The sequence below is a fragment of the Gossypium hirsutum genome, chromosome A08, assembly GCF_007990345.1.
Source record: "Gossypium hirsutum isolate 1008001.06 chromosome A08, Gossypium_hirsutum_v2.1, whole genome shotgun sequence".
Classification (NCBI taxonomy): domain Eukaryota; kingdom Viridiplantae; phylum Streptophyta; class Magnoliopsida; order Malvales; family Malvaceae; genus Gossypium; species Gossypium hirsutum.
The window spans coordinates 123,648,193-123,671,300 of record NC_053431.1 but is presented as its reverse complement, the minus strand read 5'-3'; the positions used below and the strand labels follow the sequence as shown (position 1 = coordinate 123,671,300).

The 23,108-nt window shown below is 32.4% G+C and overlaps 1 protein-coding gene and 2 pseudogenes across 1 annotated transcript; 2 read left to right on the top strand and 1 right to left on the bottom strand.

Moving 5' to 3' along the window:
- Positions 1 to 692: 692 nt before the first annotated feature.
- On the bottom strand, positions 693 to 3,671 carry LOC121205101 (uncharacterized; annotated as a pseudogene).
- Positions 3,672 to 5,723: 2,052 nt separating this feature from the next.
- On the top strand, positions 5,724 to 10,202 carry LOC121205100 (FH protein interacting protein FIP2-like; annotated as a pseudogene).
- Positions 10,203 to 13,876: 3,674 nt separating this feature from the next.
- Positions 13,877 to 15,949, top strand: LOC121204724 (protein VAPYRIN). Its single transcript, XM_041075152.1, has one exon. It carries the CDS (start codon positions 14,185 to 14,187, stop codon positions 15,799 to 15,801), a length of 1,617 nt encoding a protein of 538 aa, XP_040931086.1. The 5' UTR covers positions 13,877 to 14,184; the 3' UTR covers positions 15,802 to 15,949.
- The last annotated feature ends 7,159 nt before the right edge of the window (positions 15,950 to 23,108 follow it).

The window sequence follows — 23,108 nt, the reverse complement described above, 5'->3', positions numbered from 1 at the left end:
CAAAATCACAAAATGAAACAATAAAAATCTAATCTTCTCTCTTTTTTTCTTGTGAGGGATTGAGATGTTGCTCGCCATCTATTCTTTAACTTCTTTTTTGTGATGGTAATTTTATATTTTGCGAATATGACTTGATGTGTGTGTGAGAGATGTTGCTCTCATCTATATATTTTGCGAAAGTGACTTGATGCTTATGAGGTCAACTGTGAGATGTTGCTTTCTGTCTACACTTAAGAGATATTACCCGCACTTTTATCCTTCAAATATTCTCTATATTAATTTTAAGAGATAAAACTCAAATGTTAGTGATCTCTCAAATTATAAGTTTATATCTCTAGTCTAATTTTAATTAAAATATTAGTGGTTGTTACATTAAAAAATAATAATTACAGTAGTTATTAAATGGTGAAATATAAATTCTATATATATATAAGTACAACAGATATCTAGATCATTTTTACAACAGATTTGCAGATCATAGCATTGATCGACAATTCGAACAGGAGTAGGTGGATAGAATCCCACCATTCTTTCACTCGCCTTTCGTTTTGGTTATTTTTCATGTACTTCCCTAGCTTTGACCTCATTATCATCCAATGAAATACAGCACTTATTATCAAATACTTCAATGGAGTTACTGCAAACAATATCGCCAAACCAGTGATGCCAACCATCATCACATTGCATGCTGAAACAAAACAAGCAACCCTGTTAATTTGGTTCAGCAAAACGATTCTATAGCATATAATTTTGTAGAATAAGTGAAATAAATACCTAAAAGAATGCATTTCATTGCATGAGTTATACCTTGGGTGCCCTTGAAACCAGGACTGAATGCAATTTCAGAATTGTGACATTTGCTTGGTGTATTATCTGGCAAATCGTCATATACATATATTGAGCTGAAACTATGTTCTCCCTCGTCGAGGCAGTCGGCTCAAATGCAGTGCACACGGTTATCTCCTTTTGTTTGTCTTTGAGCTTTTCTTGTCTAGCTTGGATCATTTTTGCCACCAATACAAGCAAGCCTGCAGATATCGCCTTGCCAACCCACTCCCTGCAGCACCAACGACATGAATGATAATGATTCATAGTTGTTTTATTATTTTCTCGGACTTGGATTTGTGTCAAAACCAACTTACTTGTACACAATTACTGTAACTATGGCAATTACGACAAGGGTTGTTCCCGGTCGTTCCCATGAAAGTGTTTTCCAAAACCACACGAATCCACTCTTGAGTGGCTTTAGTAGCTCCTATATTTGCCAAAGAAAGGGTGTGATACATACCAAGGTTCTTGTATCAATCCTATGATCTATTCTTTAGAAAGCAAGATATGCTAAGAGTAATTGAATCTCGATTTCAACTGAAAAATAAAAAAGTTTACTTGGCTCGGAAACTGAATGATGGGCATTAGAGTGGAAAGAGTGTGTAATTACCATAAGAATGAGAGCATTTTCACTGATCCCTTCATCTTTCAGCCCTTCAATTGCTTCTTTAGCATTAACAACTTCCCTTCTTCCTTTCTTGTTTGATTAATCGCAGTCTCTAGTGAAGTCTTATCATCGTTTTCGCTGCCTGCAATAGTTTCCCTCTTCTCGTTCACTCCTTTTCTTCTATTTCCGATATAGTTGGCTCCGAGAAGTTCATTTTTCTCAGTATGGAGTGTGCACTACATGGTTGTGCGATATTTACCTTATTTAGACTCTCGGCAAGCTGTTCGAGTACATAGTCCCCTTAGGTAACTCGTCGTATAAGGCAAAAATCAAGAATTTGTGGGATCTGGTGACAGATTCTTAGCATTTCTCTTGCTGCATGAAGCCTTATGATGCTCAAAATGGTCCTTGCGTGCATCTCCCATGCTTGTATCGGACTTTCCGCCTTAAATTTAGATAAAAATTTGTGCATTAACAGTACCTCCTTTGTGAGTGCTAGCTAATGGCCACGTCTTGTGGAGCTTGTCATCTCTGGAAACTCCAGCAGAACTCCTTCTTGGCTAGAAAAATCAGACTGTTTAGTCTCTCAAACATCAAAATTTTCAACAACTTTGAATGTTCCCCATCAAACTAGTACTGACTCCAATTATCAAGCAGATCATTAATCTTTTACCTACATGTTATAATGTCTGACTTTGAAATCATAATCATACTAATGGTAGTATCAACGATATTCTTTGCAACCATATACTTACAAGTCGGGTGACTCATAGATTATGGCTTTGTCGAAAAGTGGAGCACCCCATGGACCTGTGGCAGCTGGTTTAACACCATGTTCTATATCCCTCGAAAGATCGATCTTAAGTGCATCATCATATGTCAAGACTCCAGAGGCCTCAAAGAAGAGAGCATGATTGGTCAACGTAAGCCTACCTGAAAAGTAACTTTGAACTACATAATTCTAAGTAGCAATGACTTAAATGACCATAAGATAAATATAGTTTGAATGCCTGCACATTATTACTGAACCAAAATAAAAGAAATCAAGCACGAACCGGGCCAACTTGTTCCTTCAATATGGCGCACTACTCTTTGCGTGGTAGCCGTTCCTTCGACATGCAATATATATTCATCATCAGCTAACTCTACACCTTTTGGTGTTGCTTGTTTCTGCAAATGCTTCATGCAACTGAATGAAAAAAAAACAAGTAAAGCACTTAGAATATTGCAAAGAACTTCCCCCATTGATGTTTGTGCCAGTAAGATGAAATTACAATTATATGAATGTAAGCAGTACCACCACTGACAATTATACTAATCATAAGTAATCCTCCTATGAAAGAATTTCAAGTTTTTTTCTTACTCATTCAAGCAGAGTTTCAAGGCTTACTTGTCAATCTCCTTTAGGAACTTATCATATGCAGGGAAAAAGAGCCGGTTTCCGGTCGCGCGGTCAGGGTTTCGAATGTGAATCTTCCGTTAACGATATCTGCAACTAATGGAACTAATGATCCCAACCATGCAAAAGCATCTTCCCCAACACTTGGTCCATCATTAACCTATCAACAAAGCACACTAATCACTATACCCCAAGAATGATAGACCGCTTTCTCGATACTAAACTATATAAGCAAGCTAACAGGTTCATCAACACATCAATCTGCAAAAGGCTAATGACTTACTTAATCAACTGAATTATGAGAAATAAATTGACTTACGAGGAGTGGCATCAAGTCCGAATAGAAAAGAGGGATATCATCCAGATCAGTGCAATTTACTGATATTTTCGAATCTTCGTTTCCTATGCATAGAGAATACATCAACAGATAAGTTGTAACAGTTCAGCACAAAATTGCAAAGTTAAAATCAATAAGACTCATGCTTGAGTTTTCAAGGAGAGCACACTGGGTTCTCCAAGCAAGCATCATGTCATATGTGACCGCTATATGATCCATTGTTTACCTTTCTTCTAGTTTGACATAAACTGATAAGGCTTTTGAGCTGCAAAATTCCATCAATTTCTCAATAATCACCAACTTCAGGGTTCCATCCAGCTTCAAATTCTCCACCAAATGTTCCACTGAAGTACCTAGTCCTGTAATAAATTAGCATATAAATTTTTTTTAAACCATGTACATATTAGAAATTAATATATATGAGTGTTTTGATATGATATATACTGTGCAGTTGTTCGAAGAACATGGTTGGCAATGGAAGAAAGATGCTTCCTCTCCATCTTCAACCTTTCAACACTTCAAATTCTAACTCACTTAATTTCTATTTTGTTTTTGAGGATAAGGAAAAAAAAAAGGGGTGTGCCTATGGGAATTTGAATGAATCTCCCATTTATATCGATGGATAAGGCAAAAATAAAACAAAAAAAAATGTTGGGGTTTTGGTAGCTGCCACGTTGGGTTTTGCATGCCAACAGCTGGTGGATATACTTGATGTTCATGACATCCATACACGCATATGCTAACATTTCAGACATTTTATTGATATTATATTGTAATTTAAGATGCATTTAGACGATAATACATTACTTAACAATAAAGAAAAATGTTTAAAAGTACATAATGAGCATGCCATGGTTGTTGATGAACTTATATATTATAACAAATTTAGATAAAACGGCATACTTTATCTTTCGACATTTTATTAAAATAGAGAAATAAATTATTATATCACGTAGATTTTAAATAAATATATATTTTTAATAATTTTTATATTATAATTGTTTAACACTTAATCACCTTCAAAATAAAGATAGAAAGAATTTTTCTTTAAAAAAAGCCGAATGCAATTCTTAATTAATTTTTGTTCGTTTATATTTAACTTTACTTGAATTTTCTTCTATATAATTTTTTACTTATTTTTTTTTTTGTCAATTTTCAATCTCTCACATTTATGTTTTCATTTTTATGCAGACGACTACCTTTATTTGATTTGGTGGTCGTTCTAATGTTGAACTAGCTGAGCAATGCTGGTACATGAATTCACGAGGAAAAATGCAATGGATTGAACAATAGCATGTAGAGACCTTGTTGCATTTTCACCTCTCCACGATAAGTTCTACACTTTTGCTGGATAATTCCTATGTTATCATTCTTCTTTAATTTTTTTTTTGCAATTAGTTTTCTCACCATTTTCTTTTTGACAGTTTCTTTAAAATATAAAAAAAACCCATTTTTTAACATTAGTTTTCTCACATTTTATCTTTTGACATTTCTTTTGTATCTCCTTTTTCTTTTTTTAATAGCTTTGACTTTTCTTAGTGGATAACAAAAGCATGTGTATAAATAAAGCTCATTCTACTATTTTTGCAATCGATAAAAACGACTATCTATTATTTTTATTTGAAAGCGTTAACGGTGTAGTATTGCAGTTTTTAATGTTTTTCGTAGTTGTTTCTTTATTTTTTTTACAACTATGAGTTCTTACTTTTCATTTTGTTTTGAGGGATTTTGTTTTTAAAGAGTATCTAAGAAATTAGGATGAATTTAATTTTAGAGATTGGTTTTTGTACATCATCATGATGAAAGATATTTGGGGTGAGGCTAGTATTGTTGTTGTTATCGGAGTTTATTATTGGTGCAATTTGGTGGTGACGAAGCTAGGATGCTATTATAAGTGGTTGATTATGGTGATGCTTCTTTTATAGTTTTTTGGCACTACTAGTTTAGTTGTTATTGTTGTGTATATCTCTCATTCGCTAAATTTTTATGATGGTCAAACATAACATCTGTGTATGATGAGACTTGAAACTTTATTCATCCTTAATACTCAAAATCAAAACCAATTTGTTTAATATAAATATAAGAGGTTAGGCAACCTAACATCTATCAATTTAGTTTGGGGATTGATTTTGTAATCACCATTGATGAAAGACATTGAGGTGGGGATCTCTAGCATTGTTGTTTTAACCAGGGTTCATTGTTGGTGCAGTTTGGTGGTGGCGGACTAAAATACTATATAATGGTTGATTATGGTGGTACTTCTCTGATATTTATTGGTGATGCAAATTTACTTATCATTGTTGTATATATTTCTTTTTCACCAAACTTTTTATGATAATATACCATAATATTTATGTAAGACAAGACTTGAACACAAACTCCAAACATCAACCATCCCAATACTCAAAATCAAAGTCAAACTTGTTTAATATAATATCTGAATATAAACGAACACAATAACTTAGTTTTATCCCACTAATTGCTATTTCATTCCAAGCATCGAAACATAAGTGGACTAATGTCATGCCATATCAGGCCTGTTGCTGCAAATAATGGGGTTTGTCAACACGACCCAACCCATCTGCTACCTTTACATAGGCCAGCAAATGAACAGTCGTTTCATTTTTTAAACCGATTCGATCAGCCTTTTCAATTTTTTTAGGACACACTGCAAATCGTATAAATTTCAAAACCATGTGCTTTGCTAAGCTAAATCTCACTCGTTAAACTCTTTTTGCCTCTTAACCTTCTCAGTCCCTAATGATGAGACATTCCGATTTGTCTTCCCTTATTCGACTCAACATCGGTAACTCTCTCACGCTTCTACCATCTCTCTACCTAATTCATTTCAATTCTGTCAGTTAAAGTTAGAATTTTGTTTCATGGATTCATTATGTAAGAGAAACCCATTTTTTCTATTGGATTTTTAGCTCGGATATTGACCTAATTCGAGCACTTTGATTGATTTTGCTGAATTGGGTGTTTCACTAACCTTGTTGTTTTCCTGTTTGGTTGCTGAGAAACTGACCTAAGTTATCTATGCATATGTGAACTTGCTGCTTTTCCTTTCTGGGTGTCACTTTTTGTTGACATTAAAAGTTAATTCCTTTTATTAATCAAAAATAATTGTGGGCAGGTGGAAGAAATTTTGTACTACTATTGATACATTGACCTGTCGTGAGCCTGATTCCATGTTGGCTGCTATGTTTAGTGGTCGACATACAGTATGTCAGGATGCTGAGAAGGTATATATGCATTTTTTTCCATGTTTGAATACTTTCCTTTTTTGATGCAATGGATCCTTATGGGTTTTATATTTTGCATTTTCCTTTGTATGCTTAATGGTGAATCTTTTGGTTTGTTGTAATTCTGGTTCCAATAGGAAGTTTAGAATTTTCTATTTGTTATGGGACAATTTTCCTCGCCTTTAAGAATGTAAGAAGATGTTATTTACTGATGTTGGCTTTCTTAGTTTGATTTTTTTTTTCTTATTATGGGGAGTTAATGATGCAATCCATTTGTTTGGTGCAATGTAGTTTTTCTACTTTCCAATGAATATTTTTGCTTATGGGAATGATTTGATTTTCACCTTCATGTTGTTTAGATGAAGGGTTTGTTGATGTACAATTTATCACAGTTCGTATCAGAACTATTACCTTTGAAATTTATATATATCTAGAGCATATGCTTGAAACTCAAATAAACATTGTGATTTTTATTGAAGTCTTGTTTCCTTTTCACTTACCAAAAGGCTTTGACCACAGATGTTGATGCGGTAATTGTAGATTTTGATGAGCTACATCTTAGGTATTATTTCAGGTGATTGTACAACATACAGGTGCTAGCATAGCAAAGTTGGTCCTGGAGAGTTTTTTGTTTTGATAGAGAAATTAAAATTCATTTCTGATATAATTCATATTGGAGTTCTCGATGTGAAGAACTTTTTTTACGGATAGTCATATTTCTTGATATTCTTGCAGGGATATGTCTTTGTTGATAGGGATGGTAAGCATTTCCGGCATATTCTAAACTGGTTAAGGATGGTGTTGTTCCTACATTGACAGATTCTGATTATTCAGAGCTCATACGAGAGGCAGAATATTACCAGTTACTTGTAAGCCATACTGATATTGCTGCTTCTACTATCCACTTCTACTTTTGCATGTAATTTCATTACTTTTTCTTGCCAAATTCAAGTCACTTAATGACATTTCCTAGAAGCTATTTAAGTTATCTGGTCAAGCATTATAGTGCTTTGAGATTCTACAATTTATTTTACTGCCTTTTGGCATGCTCAAGGGATCTGTGGTTTGGGATGTGGGCTGGTCTATGCACTGATTCAATATTACTATTAATTTTTCATTGCTTATTTTGTTACGTTAGTATGTGGATCATAATAAAAAAATGAAATTGGAAAAGAAGATATGCTTCACGAGTCGCTTTAATGAACATCATAGCATTATATTCTATGTTCCTTTTCTTTCTAAGTATTAATTTGTTAGTTGCAATATTTTTCAGAAAAGCAAAATACATACACGACAATATATTATATATGGTGCTTGTCTATTCTTGTGATCAGTTATCCTGGTTTTCAGAATAACCATGTGAAACATTACTCATCTGGCTTCTTACCCTTGTTGTTTGCATCTTCATGTTGTTTAAGGATGATGCTTGTTTCAGACAGAATAATGCAACTCTTGTTGACATTTTGTTCCATAATATTATTTTGTGTATATAATGTCAGGGACTGATAGAAGGAATTAATTCTACTCTTAATAAGAGGAAGGATGATGAAGACTCTTGTGCGGAATTGACTCGTACTGATATCATCAAGTGCATACAATCTGAAAGAGTTAGATTTCGAGGAATTGATCTTTCTGCTCTTGATCTCTCTAAGTTGGTAATTGTTTCTGATCCCAAGTTTCTTGTTAATTTCTTGGTTTTCTACAGAGAAGATCCTGTCAGGAAGTGAAACCGACAATGCTGCTAGATTTTGCACTTCTTTTCATTGTTTTCTTTTATACTTTTATTCTGCAGGATCTTTCATCTGTGGATTCAGCTTTGCATGTCTTAAAATGTGTTCTTTTCACGGGCAATCTTCAGTGTGCAAAATTTCAGGTAAGTCCTAATTACATTTAGCCACACTTGGATTACATTCAAACTTAAGAGTGCACCTGATTGATGGATTATAGATTATATTTATCATCTCCATTCTTGTTACAGGATGTGGATGCGAGGGCTCCATCTTTCACAATGCAACTTTGCGTGAGTAAGATACTTGGCTTGTTTTACGTTCTGCGTTTTCTTGTGAACTGTGTTCTCAATGGTTTTACTTTTGCCTAGGGAAGGTGTGAATTTACTGGTGCAAATCTTCGTGGGGCTTTACTAGCTGGTGCTAATCTTCAAAGTGCAAATCTTCAAGGTAAATATACCTGCTTTTTACAGTTAGTTAATTTCTTACAAAATGCTACTGCTTACTGTTCTGGTTTGAAATGTTGATTTATCTTCATGAATTCCAATGTTGCAGATGCTTGCTTGATAGGTTGTAGCTTTTGTGGGGCTAATCTCCGTTCTGCACACTTGCAGGTTATCATTAAATTGAATAAAATGCGTATATACTGCAAGACCTTAGCTTACTATAAATTCATTAACCTTGTTCAAATTTTTTCTAAGTTTTTTAATATATTTGCCATGTCTAAGTCCAAATCTTTGTCGAACACCAGTGTTGGACATGAATACTTTAGGGAAAACAAAAAGTCTTGTCACATAGGCTATATTGCTCTGACCCTTTATTTTCTTGAAATACCATGACACCCATGTTTGACAATTTCTTTCGGATGTGTATGGAGATATGACTCTTCATGTGCACTCCCAATACATGAAAAGACATGTAAAATTTTGAGCATACCTGTATGTAACACTCATCCAATTCTAAGTAGCATAGAACATAGGGTTGAGCTGTAATTATATCCTTTTTATGCTAACGTGCAGCTGTTAATTCTTATTGAGTAAGAATTACGTAACATATTTTATTATTGTGAATCTGATCAAACAAATAACCTCAGTTTGAGCGAAACTATTAATTAATGTAATGTCGAAGAATAGAAGAATTTCTGTAATTTTTGTTTTTTTTTCTTTTATTATGCTTGTCATTTATTTCTCGACTGATTGTGGTTTTCTCCTGGCATATGCTTAATCTCTGGATATTTAGAATGCTGATCTTACTGATGCCAACTTAGAGGGAGCTAATCTTGAAGGAGCCAATTTGAAGGTAAAAGAACGGAAATTACCAGGACTTAGTTAATGCATGTACTTATAATAGCTTAATTCGATATGCTGGTTCATTCATTATTCATTAACTTATCCTGCTAACTTGATCAAGCTTGATAATTGATACGAGAACTCAAATGATGGTTGTGACCTTATGTTCTTTTATTTCGTCTCCAACTCCAGTTCCATTGACAATCTGTTGTGACATGTTTCTCAGGGTGCAAAATTAAGTAATGCCAACCTGAAGGGTGCGAACCTCCAAAGGGCTTATTTAAGACATGTTAATCTTCGTGATACAGTAAGTAAATCAGTTTTACAGTACACAAATTTTTGTACCAACGAAAGTATTTTCACATATGCTATACACTTCCAGATCTCATACTGGAATTCATTATGTAAGTTCTGTTTGCATTTTGTGTCTTTTCATCAGCATTTGGAAGGTGCTAAGCTTGATGGTGCCAACTTACTTGGAGCAATCAGGTGATACATAAATATATATATGATGGGGTTATGAAATGTTTATGAAACTTCACTTGGAAGGCAATAAAGATGGTGGGGGTGAAAATGCAAATTGTTTCCTGAGTTGACTCGTTCATAACAGTAAGATATATGTCATTGGAAATTTTTATTTTTATTTTTATGTTTTTGGGGGTTGCAAATTTAAGATCATAAAAAAATAGGCAAGATCCAGGGAAAGTATTGAAAGACAAATACATTGGTGGGTTGCACATTATATGGTTTTCATTATTAACATGTTTGATTAAAAAAAAAGAAAAAGATATACAATGGAACTTTGTAATTATTATTTTAATTTATTTATTTGATTTCTATTTAACCATGGTTTACTTGTAACTTCATATTATCTGACAAGCATGATAAAATATATCTTGTCTTGTGATTTCTGTTTAACCATGGTTTGGTTGCATGCTATTTAACCATGATTTATTTAGCTACCCCTTGATAAAGAGTTGAGAAAATGTAAGATTACTACAGCTGTTATGATACTCACTATTATTGATTCATAACCTGATTGGGTCCGGGCCGGGTTATATACGGTTTACATTTCAAGTTCGTGTGTAAGACAACTGTACCTTTCTATGTGATCACATGATGTGGGTCGCATGTCATCACATAGGAGAACACATGTATAATTAAGTGTTAAATCTAAATACATATTGTATACATAGAACCTATCTATGATATTATATTTATGAACAATAATCATATTATATAAATATACAGTTGCACCCAGGATACATGGAAATACTTAATAACAACTTATTTTATTAAAATTGATTGCATAGAATTTGTTTTTGTTTTTCTTTTTAAGTACACAATGCGATTTTTTATTATTATAATCAACCAAAGTTTTTCAAGTATCTATATAATTTTTTATACATAAGTTTGTCATGTAAGTAAAAACATATATAAATGTTCCTTTTACTTAATCATTCATTAATCACATACTTAATGTTAACAATTATTTTAACTAACGAAAAAATTGGAAAACAAATAATATTCTAAACTGTATAGGAGATAAAATATATATTAGGTTTAGCAACAAGAACTTAGTTTGTTATTGTTTAAGAAAAAATCAATTTTTTTTTTAATTTATGAAAGCAATATTTTAAAATTTTTTATTAAAGAAAATCAAACATGTGTTTATCTATAATATCTTTTATACTAAAATATGCTATTTTGTTATGGTTTAAAAGGAAATTTGACCAAAATGATATATATGTTAAAGAAAAGGTTTAAATTGATACAAAAGTACATATAGATTTTTCTTACTACGTCATTCATCCAATTATGTTTTATATATATTGGAATGTAAAATTGTAGAATAAATATATTATTTTTGTTGTATTTTGTATGGCATTTCATGAGTATTAAAAGCTGAAGATACTTAAATATAATATAATTTAATGTCCATTCAACGTCTTTTTGCAATATATATACATATATCAATTCGTTTGATTGTACTTAAAAAACCAAACATTGTAGACATCGAATAATATAAACCATGGATTAATTATACTCTTTTTTGTAATTTGTAACATTTGTTGTAATTTTCAAGTTTCTTAAAATACATTAAAATATAAAAAAACCCATTTTATATTAATATTTATTTATAGTTTAATATAAATAAATAAAAACCAAATCGAATCGGTTTGATGAGAATTTTCAAAGATCCCAATTGCATTCATTTTTCACAAGAATGTTGTTTGCATGCATAGACAAAGCAATTAATATAATAACGTAATTAATTAGTCACAAATTGAAGAAATATCAGTGAGGCTAATTCAATTTTAACAGTATATAGATTGTACTGGCCTTGTATACGGAATTGGACGCCGATCGGTCCCGATTGAAAGCGATATTTTATTTTTTATTTTCGATAATGTATAATTAGTGGGTTAGTATTCACGTATAAGATAGAGATATGTTCATGCATTACATCTAAAAGGAGACATTAAATAAAAACTTACTGCTTATTCCGTGAAACTCAAAAGCTTAAACTCAAATAAATTTAATGGGTAAAAATATTTCACTAACAAACTAAATACAGAGTTGTTCATAACTGAAATTAGTTGAATGACAATGTGATGATTTAGTATGTTGAACTTCAATATTATTAAAAATTAATTTAACCATTTTGAGAGTTACTTCTTACAAAGACAAAAACAAATGCAATATTATAATATTATTGCTTTGTTGTAAATATAATTAAATTCAATTAATAGGTACTCTCGGCAGATGCTCATTCTATGACTCCACCTTTTGTCACTTTGCAGATAGCATCAAATATATGAACCCAAGAGTTTTATGATATACTGAATGCGCAAATTATAGCTTAATATTTGCTCCCTTAAATCTTTATAATTATTTATATAACAACCAAACATTTACAAAATTATTTAAATAAATATATATATTTTTTTATTTTTACATATATCAATTTTGTTTATAGTGAAACTTAGTTGAATGTTGATGTGTTTAAAATAAAAAACATGATAGTCGAATTAAATATTATTTTAAAAAAATTTTATAAAAAAAAACACAAAACATGAATAGTCCTTATTCAAGTGCTTTTAAAAAAGTTTAGCTCTTATTTGATCATTTTAAAAAGTTTCATCTTTATTTGAGCATTTTTATAAAAGTTTTTAGCTCAATTGGCGTAGTTTCTATGCAACAACGAGAACATGAGTTTGAGTGCATTTAAACATGCTTTCTATTCGATTTAAAATTTGGGGAGGGATTACGGGTAGAAATAGGCATTGTATTGAATAATAATGATGATGATGTTTGACCCTTATATGACTATTTTGAAATATTTGATCCTATTCAAAGTAAGTATTTTTTTATAACATTAATTTCATTATAGATTCTTATCATATCTGTTTTTTTTTTACAATACCTAGAACTACTTATAACTCCTTCCAACCCTTAATAAGAAGATATACTTCAGCACACTCTAACCCATATCATCCTGCACTGACAACAATACTGATGCCAATCGAATTAAGATATAAATAAATTAAAATATAATACAATATAAAAAAGATATGAATATTATATAGAAACATGAAGATATTAAAAATCTATGTATCAACCTTTACCATGTTTAAAATTAAATATAAGCATATGCATACAATTATGCTTAAAAACTAATACTAAAAGAATACAAAATACATGAAAGGAAGTGTTTTAACTTATTGTTAAAGACATTTGGAAGGTTTCACAAATTAAAAGTAACTTTGGAAACATACTCTCTATGATGATTCCTTCTGTCTATTATAATTTAAAATGATGCTTAAAAACATACTTTATTCTAACCATGCTAGCTTGTTCCTTGTAATTAATTGTATGGAAATGTTAATTAATGTTTAGTGGCTCTAAATAATCTAAATCAAATTATGATTCTTTTAGGAAAAAAATCATCTTGGACCTATTGAAAATATTTACCAAAAGGAGGTCAAATTGTGTTATTAGTTTCGGTATTATGTATAAGTTTTGGATTCAGTCCTTCTATTTTTTGAATTTGAAAATTTAATTTTAATCTAAATGTAGTAGTTAAAACTTAAATCCATTAGGCCAAATTCTGCAATCGGTTGTATACTATGCATAAGTTGCGGATTTAGTTCTTATATTTTTAAAATTTGAATGTCTAATCTTCATTGCTAAGTCTATTAACTAAAATGACGTAATTTGTTGTTTTTGTGCTAATATGCTTGTTACTTGAGATTTTCGGATATAATAGAATTGAACCTAATGAATTTACCGGTTATTTATTCGGGATTAAAATTTCAAAATTTAAAAAGTACATGGACTAACTATACAACTTTTGTATAATATAAGGACTTAATAGTAAATTTTACCTTATAGCAGAACTGAAAATGACATGCCGGAGTTTAACTGATACAACTGTAACATAAGGAGGAATTATTACAGCAAGGATGCCGAATAGAACAAGTCTTACCATTGTTTTTAACACCGCCATTTGGCAATCTCTCGTTTAAACCCGGTCCGGTCTTTTCATTCTCCTTTTAAATACTAGGACACCTTTCTTCTTCACTTCACTTTTTTTTTCTCCATTTTTCTCTTACTTTCATTTGGTTTATGATCTTTGGGTCTTGATTTTCTCTAAAAACCCACCAAGAAAAACTGATTTAATTTGATTTCCATGTATCAAAATTGAACGAGGAAAGAACAGTTTAATCTACCTAGCTTGCAAGCAAAGATATGGATAGGCTTATTTCTTTAGAGCCATCTAACCTTGTTGTTATCGGGGTTGAACCAGGCCAGAAATGTTCCGGCCAGCTCACGCTTCGCAACGTTATGTACACGATGCCGGTCGCGTTTCGGATCCAACCGAGGAATAAGGACCGGTACACGGTGAAGCCGCTCACGGGAATTGTAGCGCCACTCGGGACGGTAACTGTGGAGATTGTGTATCATCTCCCTCTAGGTTCGTTTCTTCCGGATTCGTTCCCTTGCAGTGATGATTCTTTCCTCTTGCATAGCGTGGTGGTTCCAGGAGCTGCGATCAAGGGTTCGATGTCGAGTTTCGATGCCGTTCCGAATGATTGGTTTACGACGAAGAAGAAACAAGTGTTTGTTGATACTGGTATCAAGATCATGTTTGTTGGTTCACCTGTTTTGGCTCAACTTGTTATGGATGGTTCCATGGACGATGTAAGAGAAGTACTGGACCGGAGTGACCCGGCGTGGAATCCAGCCAATTCAGTTGATCAACAGGGAGAAACCTTACTCCATATTGCGATAGCTCAGAGCAGACCTGATATTGTTCAATTACTGCTTGAATTCGAGCCCGATGTTGAGCTTCGTAGCCGGTTAGGTTCGACCCCGCTTGAGGCCGCTGCAGGGAGTGGTGAAGAATTGATTGTTGAGCTTTTGTTGGCACATAAGGCTAGCACAGAACGGTCCGAGTCGTCTAGTTGGGGTCCGATTCACCGAGCGGCGGTGGGTGGCCATGTCGAGGTACTCCGACTTCTTTTTCTTAAAGGGGCTAATGTTGATGCCCTTTCAAAGGATGGCAACACAGCCTTACATCTAGCAGTTGAGGAAAGAAGAAAAGATTGCATCCGTCTACTATTAGCCAATGGCTCGAAACCAGATGTTCGCAATACGAAAGAGGGTGACACTCCGTTACATATCGCGGCCGGATTAGGAGACGAGCAAATCGTGAAGTTTTTGCTTCAAAAGGGAGCAAACAAAGATATTCGGAACAAAACAGGCAAAACTGCCTATGATGTTGCGGCCGAATACGGTCACGTACGACTTTTTGACGCGCTCAAGCTTGGTGACAGCTTGTGTTTCGCTGCTCGAAAAGGTGAAGTGAGATCCATCCAAAGGCTGATCGAAAACGGTGCGGCAATCAACGGAAGTGATCAACATGGATGGACAGCCTTACATAGAGCCTCGTTCAAAGGAAGAATCGATGCCGTAAAGACACTGATCGATAAGGGAATTGACATCGACTTAAAAGACGAAGAGGGATACAGTGCTTTGCATTGTGCTGTCGAGTCGGGCCATACTGATGTGGTAGAATTGTTGGTAAAGAAAGGAGCAGATGTGGAAGCAAGGACTAAAAAAGGTGTTACCGCCCTGCAAATTGCAGATTCATTACACTATGCTGGCATTAGCAGGATACTAATCCATGGCGCTGCAACAAAAGATGGTATGCCTCGATCTACTTTGCCAGTTTCGGTACCATTCGGAAATGGAAAATCGGGAAAAGAAATTGAAACAAAGACAGCACCGTTGAAGAGGAGAAACTCAAGGATGAGAGGCTTGCGCGGTAGCTTCGATAGATCATTACCATTGGCAGTGGTATAGGAACTTTTTTTCTTGCTTCATCACAAATCTTTGAGAACTTAAATGGATTCTTTTGATTTTCGAGTATAAATAATATATATATATGTATATATATTTGTGGAAAATAGTTATTCATCAATTGGACATGTTCATTGTAAGTAATTTACAAATGAAAAATCAAACAGTGTAATAAAATATGTGATTTTTTTATGTTTGTATAAAAATCGCTTTATCTATCAGAATAACAAAATCAGATATTTAAATTCCAAATCATCTAGTATTTAGTTTTTGTTTAATTTTATAAATTGAATATTTAAATTTAATTTAATGGTCAAAGTGTTATGAATATTTTATTATTAATTGGATGTTCATCAAGATTAAGAGAAATTTTTGAAAAAAAATTAAGATAAGTTTGATGTACTTTAGGAATAGAATAAAATTTTATTATTATACGTAAAAATGTATACTTCTTACCTCTATAATATATATTTTTTATTTTTTTAAGAAAATACTATTATTCATAAATATCATGAGCAAAAATAATACAAAGGCATGACATATAATACAAACGATAAATAAATCATTACAAGCTAATGCATAAATGCTATTGCTGCAAAGTAATCTAAAAAACGAGATGAACGAATTGATAGTGCAACATTGGAATAATTCAAAAACACAATAAAAAAAATCAACCTTAATCAAATCGCTGAAATTCACATTTAGAATTGCTATAATCAAATCAACTTAACGATAGACACTAATCAATAAAAAAAAATTGTCAAAAGTATCAGGAGACTCTCCATATCAGTGGTGCACAAAAGGTTAAGTCTCAGATGACCTATCATTCTCCTTATCATCTCGAATCTATCACCATCACTATGATTTATCATGATAAAGTTTTTCAAGAATGGTTCCTAATAGATCTAGACCAAATCATTCGGCAGCATCTTTATATTGACAAAAATAGACAAAATAAAACTATAAAACTGTAGACATAATAAAACAATGAAACAAAGTGGATAAAATAAAAATAAAAATCACAATTACATCTACTTTTAAAAAAATTAAAAAATAAAGTGGATAAAATAAAAAATTATAAAAAAATGAACAAAATAAAATCATGGAACTGTGCATAAAATAAATCCACAAAATTGTGGACCAAACCACGATAATGTTGTATTAATATGCATATGTGAAATATTTCTAAGCCAACTTTTAAATAATTTTAAGGTAAATGTTTGTCTTAATATGCATATGCTAGTCACGTATACATTTTGAATCAACTTTTTTTCTTCATTTTGAGTCAACTTTTCATTAGAATAATTAATGAAATTAACATAAATTGCTTAATTTATTAACAATATAATTTGAATGATATAATTTGATAAATAAGTGATTTAAAATGTAAATCTTTTAAGTTAATCGAATTTTAACTTCATTGGCATCGATATTCTTGTCCGTACAAGAGAATATAATTTTTTACGCGCTCAAACTTTTTATCTTTTTATTTAAAAATAAAAATGTAATCATATTTAATTATAAATATTGTATCAAAAAAGTAAATCCTCAAACTTACATCTATATAAAGATAATTACTATATTATAAAAAATAATTAAAAATTTATCATAAATCTATTTTCAACTTAAAATTAATATACACACAATCTTTTTATATTAATTATGAGATTTATTTCAAATTAAGCATCACATCTAAAAATCATAATTGTGTTTTTAAATTTATAAAGCTTTCATACTAATTTTATTTTTGCTGAAATTTGGTACACCTACTTACTTTTTTAATGAAAATATGCGATTAAAGTAATTCTGTTGTGAAAATAGTTTTTTTTTTGTAAATTTTAAATAAATATTTTTAAAATTTTTAATTTACCATTTTTATATATTTTTTATTTTTATAATTTTTATTGATATCGAATACAAATAATATTTTTAGTAAATACACGAAAAGGTATAATAAAAAGAAAATGATTAAAAAAAAGAAAGAAAATTTGCCATTAAGTTTATTAAGGAAAAGGATTAAAAATCAAGCTTTTGTGGATGATATCATCAAACCATGTGTATAAATTTCATAAATTGTAATAATTGGATCCACTTCACCTACCCATCCGACAAAACATGTTTGGGATATATCAAATTTGTTGTATAATTTCCAATTTTATATTTATATTTAAATTACCAAAACATGTAAATTTTCTAGCATGCCAACTTTAGATTCTCTTGTGCTCTCTGAATATAAAAAATTATATGATACGAATGACATGAATAAAAAATATTGATATGATATAAATATATAAAAATATTACACAACATAAATTAGTAATACAATAAAATTTATGTATAAAACTTTTTTATAAATATATATAACATATTGTCGAAACTATTTTTTTTCGTTTTTTTTTATTTAAAAATGATGGATCGACTTTTTGGAAAGCGAAAATGGAGTCGCCACCAATTTTTTCTTGTTTAGGTGTGATTGGATCACCTAGAAATTTGGGTTGTTTTAATAAAACATTTTGGTTTACTAAAACAATGATTTTGGTCTACGAAAATATGAGAAAATAAACTCGGGAGTTGGTTACGTATGAGGAAGGATTAGCACCCTCATTACGCCCAAAATTGGTACCAAATCGATTAAATACTGTCCTTTTGTCTAAAATTAAAAATGTTTTTGAAATGTGGTTCTTGTTAATAACATTTGAATAACCCGAGTCCTTTGCTAAAAATCTTCTTGTTTCGACGTTCGAAAATTTATAATTCGAAAATAACAAAAGGATGCCCAACTATTTGGTCCAACGAAAAATCGATACCCAGCTTAGTAGGGCACGATTCCTCGAATTTCTAAATATTGACCATTGCCTCACATTGGAATATATGAGTGAAATTCCGAAGAGACATTCGATTATTTTGAATAAACGGGAGATTGCAACCCAACACGATAGAGCACTATTCCCTGAATTGCCAAACATCGAACATTTCTTTCATTTTAAAGAGTTTTTAGAAAACGTGAGTTAAATTCCAAAGGGATCTTCGATTGTTTTGAACAAATGAAAAAGCGTAACCCAGCACGATAGGACACAACATTTCAAATCCTCGATACAAGATCATTTTATAATTTCCAAAACTCATGCTTTTGAAATTTCAAAAGGATATTTAGTTATTTAGGTTAAATGTAACGCCCCAAAAATTGGGCCTAGAAGAGTTGGGCTTTGAGTCTGGGATTCGGATAGAAGAAAACCTGAATATTGAGAAGTTTTAAATATTACTAGTGTTTAAAAAATATATATTGATAAAATATTTATGTTATTACTAATATTTTAATTTTTATGAAAATTATTATCATTATAATTATTAGATACAAATATATTTATAAAATTATTGTTGTTAATTTAGTGTTTAAATTAAATTATTATTAGAAAATTTTACTGTATCTATTTTTATTGATTTATGGAAATTATAATTATTATTAGGAAAAAATATATATATTATCGTATTTGAAATTTTCATATTATGGTTATTATTATTATTATTTTAGTTTTTAAATAAATTTAGAAGTATTTAAAGTATGGGAAAAATTCGATCCAAGACTCTAGCAAAAATAATTATTTTTGTTTCTTTAGGGGATCTGGGCATTAAGGTTTATTAATAAGTGAGGCTAAAAATGGGACATAAGGAGGAGTCAGGCCTAGTGGTTAAGCGTGTTAAGCAGTAGGAAAGGAGCAGGGGTTTGATTCCCTGCGTGTGCAACTGTGGGTTTTTATTTTAGAAAAACCAAGGGCTGTCGCAGGTAAGCCTTATTAACTTTTTAGGCTAATTCATGTCAGAAGCAAGTATCTGGCTCAGTGGCAAAGCACGCTAGGAGGGCGTGGGAAGTGCCTGGGTTCAAGGCACGGAGTACAGGTTGCGGTTGGAATAGGCCTTAAAGAAAATTGCGAATGAAGTTTGACACAAGGAGAGCCTGTGGTGCAGTGGCAAGCAACGTTTGTGTGTGTTTAGGAGGTCGCAGGTTCGAGATGTACAACAGGCAAAAATTTCCTTTTTATTTCGCAAGTAACCGGAGCTTCAGCAGGAAGGTTTATAATTAATTGTAAACGTATATTACTAGAGGAGAAGTGTTGTGCAGTGGCCAGTAGATCAGGTGTGGGCACATGGGCAGACGAGGTCTGGAGTTTGAGCCTCATCTCACGCAGGAGTGGTTTTGTTTTTGCTGCACGCATGGGGAAGGAATTGGAGTCTGACCAGGACTCCTAGCAGCGTGCTGAAGCGGTGCAAGCAGGTGGATAAGGCTGCAAATTAGAGAATTGAAATTTAAAAAGAATTCCTATGCCGAAATGCACTCATTCGGCCATAGCTAAAGAGTGCCGAATATTTTAGGCGTTTAGGATTTTTTTTTCCTTCTTCTATTTTTTATTCTTTTCTATCCTTCTCTCATCTCTTCCCCTCTTCTCTTTTCTTTCTCCTCTTAATTCTCATCCTATCTTTTTGCCGAACCTAAATCCTTCATATTCTTCTTCTTTTCTCTCTTAAATCCTCAACAAACTGGTTAACCGAATTTCCATTGAAGCCAAACCTCGTATCTTTTCTTTCAAAACCGAAATCTTACTACTTTGAGGTACTACAAAGGCCGAACCCTTGGTTGAGTATTTTTCCCTTCTTGTGTGGTAGTTGGATCTACAATCGATTGGGAGTAGTGTCATAACAATATAGGTAAACGCTCGAATCTTTCTTTCGTTATTCATGAATTAAGGTAAAAGCCGAAAAACCCCTATATGCAAAGGGTGCCTGTTGATTGTACTCAAAAGGTTTAGTGGTGATATCTGATTTGTTTTCCTATAGTGTGGATTAAAGGCTACTAATCGAAAGCTTGGATATTTGGAACGACCAGAAATAGATCTAATCCATTTTTTTCGGCAAAGGTAAGAACACTAGTGCCTAAAGTGTTAATGGTCGATTTTTAGTAAGGAGTTTTGCAGATAAGTTGCTATGGATTCATAGTTAACGTATTAGTAATTGATTGTAGGCAGTTCGTGTGTGGAACTCGTTAGCGTTTCGTCACAAACAGGTGTGTAAACGACACCCACTCATAGACTAGATCGGTAAAAGCCGAAAAGCCGGCATTTAGGAACTTGCGAGCGTGCGAGCGCTTGTGAGGTGGTTTGGTTGCTAATTTTGATAATCGCAAGTAGTATGATTGCAGAGTGCGTAATTTCGTGCACTTCGGTAAATTTGGGCTTAATGGGCCAAAAATAGGTTAGTGGGCCAACGGGCCCGATTCAGTAAAAACGCTCGGTAAGTGCTTCTGTTAATGTGTTAATGGTTAGAATATGTATGTAAACTCTAGAATAGTAAATTTTATTAAACTACCCCTAAGTATGAAAATTACCGTGTTACCCCTAGGTGCTAAATGACCGTTATACCCCTAGGGTTAATTTTGACTGAAATACATGATATTCTAATTCTGTTTGTTATATGCCATGACATGTATATCTGTTGCATGGGGTTGGGTTTTGTTATGGAGGAAGAACCCGTTCTGGTGGCTGTGCCACATATTCTGATAGAAGCAGCTTTGCTGCGGATTATAGTTAGTGCCGCAATCGGTGCTAACACTGTAAGTGTAGGGATGGCGTGGGTGATTTATTCCCCACAAGAAGTGTAGGGATGGATGGAGGCAAGTGCAGGGTTGGATGGGGTTATCATGCATTAATCATATGAGGCTATTTTGTTATGGGCCAACTGTATTGAAATGGGTCCAACTGTATTGATATGGGCAAGGCCCAATATATCTCGACTTGTAATAGGGCTACGGCCCAGATTGATACTGATATGGGCTAGGCCCAGTATACTCTGTTACTGTAAGGGGCTATAGCCCAGATTAATATTGATATGGGCTAAGGCCCAGTTAACACTAAATTCTGAATAGGGCTTAGGCCCAGTAAAGCTTGAACTGATTTGGGCTCTGGTTGGGATACTTTACACACTGAGTTTTCCAAACTCACCCCTCTTTTTCCCATCTTTGTAGGTGAGCCTTAGATCGATGGACTTGGAGCTGGGCGGGATTCAGAGTGGCCACGAAGATTAAGTTTTGTTTTCTTTAAAATAAGTTTTGCATTTATTATTTTGATTATTTTTATTCTGGTTAAAGTTGTAATAAGGCCGCTCTTTTTATTATTTTTAATATTTGGGGTTATTAAATTGGTTAGCTCTAGAGCGCGTTTTATAAAAGTTACTTATTTTTAAAATATCACGATAACCGAGCAAAGCTTCCGCAACGTAAATGTTTTCAAATGACATAAATATTTTAAATAGACTTAAACTTAATTTGTTGTTCATGGACAAGTAATAAGCTTAAAGTGTGGCAATGGATGTATGCATGTCTAGGATTGGGTCATGGAAGAGCTAGGTACTTAAGCAGTCTAATTGACTCACCTCCTCTTTTCTTGAATCCTACCTGGTGCGTAGTATCCATTCACTTTAAGCCGTGACAAAGAAGGTTTGATACTTAACTGTTTTTTTAAAATAACATGATTCTGCCACTACAAAGGTTTACAAGTTTTCAAAGTTTCCCATAAGATTTTACAAGGTTGTTAACAATGTTTTGATTATTACAATGAATCACGTTTTGGAAAAAAATAAGGCTAAGGTTTTATTCAAGTTTAAACGATAAAAGTTTCTAAACATCAAGAAGGGTTTTCAATAAAAACATGGTTTTCGAAAAACACTTCAATGTGACACGCCGGATTCGGTCGTAACGTCTGGGTCGGGTTTGGAGTGTTACATTAAACAAGAAAAATTGAAACCTAGCAAGTTAGGGTACTATTTTCTTGAATTTATTAAATTCGAAATATTGCCTTATTTTTAATTTGAAAAAAACATTGACGAAATCTCGAGAGAATATTTATTTGGTCAAACAGAAAATCAAAACCCAACACGTTAGGGCACAATTTCTCGAATTACCAAACACGAAATATTACCTCGCTTTGAAATTTTGTTTTTTTATTTTTTTTAAAAGGGAGTGATTATAGAAACAAATTTGCAACGTATTTATTCGATTCATTTGAAGCAAAAAAAATGAAATGAATAATTTCAGGCAAATAGGTTGATTTCAAGCAAATAGGTTGGCAATCTCAATCATAATATAATACATGGGGATGCAAAACAAAGTAACAAATATGGAAAACATATATCAATAATATATTATACAATTTTTTTGAAAAGTACAAATACGAAAATTGAAACATGCCCAATGATAATAATCTTACCACATACACTATTTAACGTTTCTAACTAATGGTTAAATAAAAATCTATTTTAAG

Bases quoted from the DNA above. Each gene is read 5' to 3' on its own strand.
- LOC121204724 (XM_041075152.1), top strand. From the start codon at position 14,185: ATGGATAGGCTTATTTCTTTAGAGCCATCTAACCTTGTTGTTATCGGG.